The 8,063-nt window shown below is 48.1% G+C and overlaps 1 protein-coding gene across 1 annotated transcript; it reads right to left on the reverse strand.

Annotated features, from left to right (window-relative positions):
- Positions 1-2,888: 2,888 nt before the first annotated feature.
- POU2AF2 (POU class 2 homeobox associating factor 2) lies at positions 2,889-6,308 on the reverse strand. Its single transcript, XM_089773344.1, has 2 exons — positions 6,018-6,308; positions 2,889-4,550 (listed from the first exon to the last, which is right to left on the reverse strand). Exons 1-2 carry the CDS (start codon positions 6,294-6,296, stop codon positions 4,164-4,166), a joined length of 666 nt encoding a protein of 221 aa, XP_089629470.1. The 5' UTR covers positions 6,297-6,308; the 3' UTR covers positions 2,889-4,163.
- Between the last annotated feature and the right edge of the window lie 1,755 nt (positions 6,309-8,063).

The following is an 8,063-nucleotide window of genomic DNA, read 5'->3' on the forward strand; positions in this document are numbered from 1 at the left end:
AGCAATGGTCTCAAGTTGTGGTGGGAGAGGTCCAGGTTGGATATTAGGAAAAATGATTTCACTAGGAGGGTGGTGAAGCACTGGAATGGGTTACCTAGGGAAGTAGTGGAGTCTCCATCCCTAGAGGTGTTTAAGTCTTGGCTTGACAAAGCCCTGGCTGGGTTGATTTAGTTGGGAATGGTCCTGCCTAGAGCAGGGGACTGGACTTGATGACCTTCTGAGGTCTCTTCCAGCTCTATGATTCTATGACTTATAACGCATCAGTTCCTACAACGACTTCAGTGCGGAACAGATGTATGCGGGGCTGACTTATAGCAGGGACACCCTGTACTGCAACTGCTCACCCTGCCTCCGTCCCAAACCTGCCCTCAGATGCTGATGCTTCCATCAGGCATATCCTAGAGTCACTAGGATGCCAGAGGGTATAAAAAAAAGCCTCGCCCAAAGAACGGTCAGAAACAAAAACTAGGAGTCTTGATATTAGATGGAAGCGGCGAGGAGTCTTGTGGCACTTCATAGACTAACAGAAGTGTTGGAGCATAAGCTTTTCATGCATCTAAGTGGGTCTATGCCCACAAAAGCTTATGCTCCAACACTTCAGTTAGTCTATAAGGTGCCACAGGTCTCCTCGCCGCTTTTGCAGATTCAGACTAACACGGCTACCCCTCTGATACTTGATATTAGATGGGTTCACTTTAAATCATTATTTGCAAATGAAAGGGTAGTTTCCTCAACATAGCAAGAGCCCTCTTTCCCCCTCTGAGTTTGTGGCTTTTCCACTTTTGGCAACCAACCAATCTGAAAATCAATCCAATGCTAGTTTGGTTGACTCTTTCTTATCACAAGGTTACTTAATAAACTCTCATGCCTTAGTGGCATTTCTGGACATGAAGGTGATTCATCACCAGTTTGCATTCTGGATTGCCATGAGTATCTTGAGTAGAAGACTGACAGGACTATGGAGCATTTCAAAATACCTATTTATTGGCTACTCTATATTGGGGCCAGTGTTCCCTGTAAGTAGAGGGCTTGAGTGGCCACCCAGGAGAGATTCAGATGCTTCCCAGCTGATTAGCAGAATGCCCACAACTGGCAGCATGTGTTTCTACTGGTGGTGCACATATGTGCACACATTGGTGTGCATAAAAATTTATTCCACACATGGATGAAGAAAATTGAGGAAACCTTGATTGTAGCCAGATTTTAAAGGACGGTGGCACCTAACAGCTCTCAGCAATTCAAGCAATGTCAGCATTCTGGAGGCTAAGCTGCCTTAAGGGTTCATTGTAGCTGCTGGTGGCTTGTGCAAATTTTATATGACATAGAAACTGTGTTTTTTGGAGCCATTAGTCATAAATGGCAGGGATCCTGGCATTGGTACCCACCCACAGAGTTGTGTATATTGTAGCTGTTGTGAAAACCCCATTTAAAAACAATGGGCTGCACCAAACCAGTGAAAGGCCTATGAGTTGATCAGGCAGGAAGAATTGCAGTCAAAGTGGCATGGCAAACACAGTACCAGACGCTCTGGATTTTTAAATGAGCCATTCATAGTTGTGCAGCAAATTGTTAAGGGCAGAGAGCCTTCTGTTCCTGCGGTCAGTCGGACCTCCCCCTTCTCCTCCCATCTCTTAGGAAGTTCGGAGAAATCCTTGCAGAATGCTCTACACGTGATTTCTCAGGGCCTGGTCGAAATGTGTGACCAGTTGGAAAGCGAGTTGCTCCTGGCTGCGCTCATCACTGATTTCTAATAAGCTGCTGAAATAGTCATGGATTGTGTGTGTCAAACCCTCCGTTCTGGATTGGGCCCTTTGGCATTGCTGTCACATAGCTAGGTCCCCGCATTGCAGAGGAATCTACGGCTGGTACAGGAATCTGCACAACCTCCTCATATGCCAGTCCGTTTGGGTTAAGAGCCCTATATGGGACAAGAGATGTGGCTGGAGTACCTTCCTCTTTGGGACTGTATAACACCCCCTCTTTGTGAGTGTATAACACCCCCTGGATTGCTGTTATCAGTGTGTGGAGGTAAGAGCAGCCCCTGGCTGCCCTCAAGGTCTGATCGATGAGAGGAGAGGGTGCAAATATGGCTTTAAACCACCTTGTCTCCCCACACACTCCCAGGCCTTGTGCTGAGCATAATTCAGAGAGACCTGCGGATTTAGCCCTGATCCCAAGTCTCCTAAAGTAAGATTTTGCGGCTTTCCCTGCTGCTACACTAAGGGAGCAGTCTCCATCCAAGGGGAAAGCAGTGGCTGCTCTTGGAAACAAAATTGCAACTGACACAAGGAAGGTTACTAGAACCCTATTCATCCATGCAGGTTGCGGTTTGTGCTTTGTGCGGACAAAAGGGACAGGCGTGGTTGCATATGCGTGTGAACAGCTCCCTCTAGTGGCCATACAGCTTCTGGCGCACACCTATCTTTGCAAGGGAGCAAGGGGCTGGCTTCGGGGGGGGGGGGGGGGGGGGCGCGTGAACACAAGAACATGCATTGAGTAAAGTCCTGAAATGCTTTTTGAAGGTGCAAAGCCGAGGTGCTTTGTACTCCGTTGAAGCATGCGTGTTTCACTTCTGTAACCTCTTTAGAAACATGAATCCATCATTTGTTTCCTTACAATTGTGTTTAATCCATTGCATATTGCCCCCCTCTTCCCCCAGCTTTTGTAGGGTTGCTTGTGCGATCTGCTGACTTGCCTCATGCAAGGAAAAAATTGTAATCAAGTGTCTTTGCGTCTAAGAGAGTAGTGCGAGCCAATGGACAGGGCATTGACCTGCTGTATTGGAAACCTTGCTCCGTTCTGATTCTATTGTGGGATCTTGGAGGTATCATTTTGGCTCAGGTCCTCAACAGTATTCCGGTGCCTAATTCTCAGTGAAACCAGCAGGCTTTCCCCTCTGTGCTTTGTTTTCCCTCCCAACTTTTGTATCTCTGGGTTAGATTTTAAGATCTCTGGGACAAGGATTATCTCTTGCTCTGTGTTTGCATAGCACCTACCATAGTGGGGCAAGGGTCCCGACGTGGGTTGGGATTGCTAGGCGGTACCACAATTCCAATAATAATAAAGGCATATTTTGAGTTTAATGGACTTGGCCATTAAGAAAAAAGGGAGATTAGGGATATACAATTGTGCGCCTTCAAAATAGGCTAGTATAATTTATATACACACACCTCTTCCTCTGGGCTTCAAGCACACAGCTCTGATTTAGGATGGCTTTGGGCAAAACATTGGCTGTAAGTCTGCAAATGACTCCATGCCGGCAGGCTTCTGTACTCAGGAAGGCTGCCTTTGAAGTCAGTGTTACATAAACGTGCAAGTCTTTGCAGACTCTAAACTTTGGAACACCAGCTGTTTGAGGCAGGGACTGTCACTTACTATATATTTGCATAGTGCCAGGGGGACTGGGGAGCTTTTTGGAGCATTACACACCACAAATAATAATAAATAGTAATTCTTTGGGTATGAAAGCCACTGTAAGAGATAAGCACTTGCATACTGCAATCATTATTTTCCTTGAAGCAATCCATTGTGGCTGATCTCAGGTCACAAATGTTTATTTGTCATTGCTGGGTATGCTGTCTGTCCATGTTCACCCTCTATTTACTACCCCTTCCATAACTATCACCCGAGGGCAATGCCATATTTACATAACATTGGCATTTGGAATTTACATGTATGTGGCATACAATGAGAGATCACAATACAGAACTTACATTATTTGAAAACATTCCACCCCTCCCCACTATAACTATCTTTATGTAGAGTCGTTTCTGAGAAATCTTCTAAACTGCAATAGATGCAGTTTATCAGCAACGAAAAAGATGAGGTCCTGTTTCTTAAGGTTGCTTTCCAAACTGGGACTGATCCAACAGCCACTGATGTCATTGGACTTTTAAAACTGATTTTACATGAGCACTGGATTGAATCTGTTGTCTACAAGCTACACGGTAACCCTGACAATTATATGGCTAAACACAGCATAAAGCAACGTGTTGATTTTAGAAATGGCTGTTTCCTTCGTCTGAAAGTCTTCTTCGCATTTTTGCCTCCAGCTACGTTGTCACTGTCCTTGATTTTTCAATGATGGACTATAGGGAAAAATCCTTTAATCAGTTCAGCTGAGTGAAGGTTCGTTCTAATTTGTCACCAACTGGGAGCTTTCCTCAATAAGTTCTTCTGCACTCGTACGTCCCCCAGACTGGACTCCCGTCTTCTTTTGCCCAAGAGGAGCTTTCGTGAAGGGTGGTTGTATCTAAGGGTTCCTCAGATGACAGGTGGAGCATCTTGGGAGGTAGGTCATTCGCTACAGTCATAAATGGTGAAAAGGAATAGGATGAGGAGGCAGAGTAACTGGGTATGTAATGGACGTCTTCAAAAGCAGGCAAAGAGTAGGACTGGGCACCTGGGATGGCAGAACTCCAGCTCGAGCTTCTGTACTGGGAAGTGTTTCCAGTGTCGTGAGAGGTGAGGCAGCTGGTTTGTAGACAATCTGAGCCCACGGCATCTGATTGGTTGAGGCTGTCAGGCGTGGCCTGCTCCCAGGGGTCTTTCTGTAGGAAAGAGGGCGAGGGAGATCTTTGAGTAGGGTTGCCAGATGGTTTAACAAAAAATACCAACCCCCCCCCCCCTACACACAAAATAAACACCATGAAAAAAAAGGGAGAGGCGAAAGTTGTTGAGGACGAGGGGAAAAAAAAGGGGCGCTGTGCCTTTAAATGGCCCCGTGCTCCTCACTCCCCCACCAGACGTGGCAGGAGAAAATTGTCCATCCGAGGGAAACAGGAAATACCGGACATTTCACATGTCTGGTATTTTCTGTTTTGTTTTTTTTACCAGATGGGGGACCTGAATAATGGACAGTTCAGGCGAAAACCAGACACCTGGCAACCCTATTTTTGAGAACAATGCCGTGTTTCCAAGCAAAAGGACACAAACACCTAAACTGCAGGGTCTCCTAGCTTCCAATTTTGCCAAGCTGAGCTATTCCAGCTTTCTCACCTAGGCCCTACACAGACAGCTCTGTATTGCCCTGCAACACCAGCGAAGAGTGTAAAAAAGTAATAGAAATGTAGCCGTGTTAGTCTAGTCGAGCTGAAACAAAAACCAGGACTGTGTAGCACTTTAAAGACTAACAAGATGGTTTATTAGATGATGAGCTTTTGTGGGCCAGACCCACTTCCTCAGATCAAATAGTGGAAGAAAATTGGCATGGCCATATATACCAAAGGGATACAATCAAAAAAAGTGAACACATATGAAAAGGACAAATCAAATTTCAGAACAGAGGAGGTATTGGGGGGGGGGGGGAGGTAAATGTCTGTGAGCTAATGATATTAGAGGTGATAATTGGGGAAGCTATCTTTGTAATGGGTAAGATAATTAGCATCTTTGAGAGTTCGGCATAAAGTGTCAAATTTAAGCATGAATGACAGTTCAGAGGATTCTTGTGTAAAAAGTGATTAAGGAAAACAGAGCTAGTATTTATGGCATGAATAAACTACGTTGCATTCAGTTCCAGATCAAGCGTGATTGTCTTGGGCCCTGATCCAGCAAAGCACTTTAACTGCAAACCCACGAGCAGCCCCCAGGAAGTCAATTAAAATTAAGCATCTCCTTAAGGATTTGGCTGGAGAAGGGCCTTAGTTATTATCCTGGTGTGGTTTGAAAAGGGAGGGTGGAGCGTACAGATTCCTACATGCCATGCAAGAGCTATGGGTGTGGGACGAGCTTGGGTCTTGATCCTTGGGCTGGTAGGGGTAGGAGAACTTTGTGAGACTTCCAATCAACTCTCCTCCCACCGACGCACAAGCGGAACTGGCAGGGCCCAGAAGGAGAGCCAGGAAGGCCTCGCAAGGCAGAAGGAACACAGGAACACAGCAGCATCGGATCTGTCCTAATGGATCAGATCAAGGCTTCCTCTGCCTCAGAACCAGGCCTCAAGATGTGGTGCACCCGTTACACAAAGCAACCCATCATTTAACCCAGGATACCAAATTCAGCTCAGTCCACAGACTTACTATTAAGAAATGCGTGGAGTCATTGGGGAAGGGAGGCAGGAGAGGGGGCAGTGAGGAGGTGCTGAAAAGGGAGCTGGTGCTGGGTGCCAGGGCAGCGGCGCGATAGTCCTCGGTGAAATAGGAGTCCGCTAGCGGCGGGTACGCTTGAGCTCCTGAGGAGTCACATGGAAAGGACTTTGCCCCCAGACATGAAGCATAAACATCATTCGAAAGCGGCTTAGCGTTGTGGAAATCCAAATCAGACAGGAACGATCTCCTCACGCCGTAGTAACTAGACATGGCAGGGGAGCCTGCTGGCAAGAACGACAGCCGTCACACAACAGGAAGAACGTGTCAAAATCACCACCCAATGGGCAGATCAACAGTGTTAGAAACCACAGAACTCTCCCTTCCCTCCATAACAACCCCCTGCCCACTTCCCAAGGCAGGAGAGACCCCTGCCCTTCTACAATTACCCCCACCGTGCCTGGTTTTACCCCATGATTATGATGGGGACCGGATTACACCCTAGGATCTTCTGGAAAGACCTCACCTAATCATTCTGCTGCCATTGCAGGGGTCTCAGGTGTTGGTCTCACCTCAGTTTCTCCTGTTGTCTGCTTGTGGTACAACCAGTTTAGTCTCCGAGGACTGAAATGCTTTAGCCTAATCTGAATATGGGGCTCAGTAGGGGGAATAATTGAGTGACATGTACCAACCTGTGAGGCACAGGATGCCACACTAGCTCTCTAATGGCCTTACACTCTATGAGCCTGTGAAGTTAGCAACCCAGATCACAGCATGGCCTTCCCCTTTCTCTCAGCCCTGGTGCCTGTTGCACCCGAACGTTACAAACTCTCTTGGTGGAAGATCTAGAAACGTGACTCCCAGTGACTCAGGTAAGCCCAGTTCAGGTAACAAACTTCGGCAAACCCAGCGTTGGCCAGTTTGGCAAAAGCACGTGCTCAGGCCAATCCCTGCTCAGCAAAGTAAATCATGGTTTGATTGGGAAGCTTTGCACTGAACTGCTTTGCCCAGGGGTCTGGGGTCCAGCCATTTTGGCTTCTTGGTGCCCTTTCGGTTCCCCTCTCAGACCTAGTATCAGAGGGGTGGCCGTGTTAATCTGGATCTGCAAAAGCGACAAAGAGTCCTGTAGCACCTTATAGACTAACAGATGCAACTGACAAAGTGGGTCTTTGCCCACAAAAGCTTATGCTTCAATACATCTGTTAGTCTATAAGGTGCTACAGGACTTCTTGTCCCGCTCAGACCTAGTGTGTGAGAGGTGGGGAGGGGGCTAACTATTCCCCCCCCCCCCAGCATCAGTCCATCCATTTACCTCCACCCCTCCTGAAATGCGCCCTACCAGCTTTTGCACTCCTGCCCATTCCGTTTTTATTACCAAGTGGAGCTGTGTGACAACCCCACGTCCACTCCCAGGAGGCGTCGCTCAGCAGCACTGCTACTTCCTTCTGGTCCATTAGCACCAGGGAAGTATCTCCCCATGGCACGTGTGCTTGCAGCTCTGCTTCTATAACAACCCGTGTGTTCTTCCTACTGCAGTGCTCACCAGCCAGCAGATCGGGATCGACTGGTAGATCTTGGAGATCCTGACTGGTTTGGTTGAGAGGCTGTCAAGTGCCAGCTCGTCAGCTGCCCCACCCGCCACTGCTGTGCAGCTCCTGCCCTTTGCCTTGGAGCTATCCCCTCAGGAGCCTCCTGCTTGCTGTGCAGGGGGGGAGGGGAGAGGAGGGTGCTGATGTCAAGGTGCCACCTCCCCCACCCTGTATCCTATTGCCACAGAGCAGAGAGGGGGAACAATGGGGCTTGGGATGGAGGAGTTTGCTGGCTGCTTTTGGGAGTGGTGCAGGGCCAAGGCAGGGGTGAGCCTGCCTCCGTTCTACTGCACCACCACCCAGGAGTCGCCTGAGGTAAATAGTGCCCAGCTGGAGCCTACATCCCAAAATCCTACCCTAGTCATGAACCCCTTTCTGCACCCCACACCCCTGCCCTAGCCCCGAGCACCCCTGCATCCAAACACTCTCCCAGAGCCTGCAACCCAATGGC

This window comes from Pelodiscus sinensis, chromosome 25, assembly GCF_052426305.1.
Source record: "Pelodiscus sinensis isolate ZL-2025 chromosome 25, ASM5242630v1, whole genome shotgun sequence".
NCBI classification, from domain to species: domain Eukaryota; kingdom Metazoa; phylum Chordata; order Testudines; family Trionychidae; genus Pelodiscus; species Pelodiscus sinensis.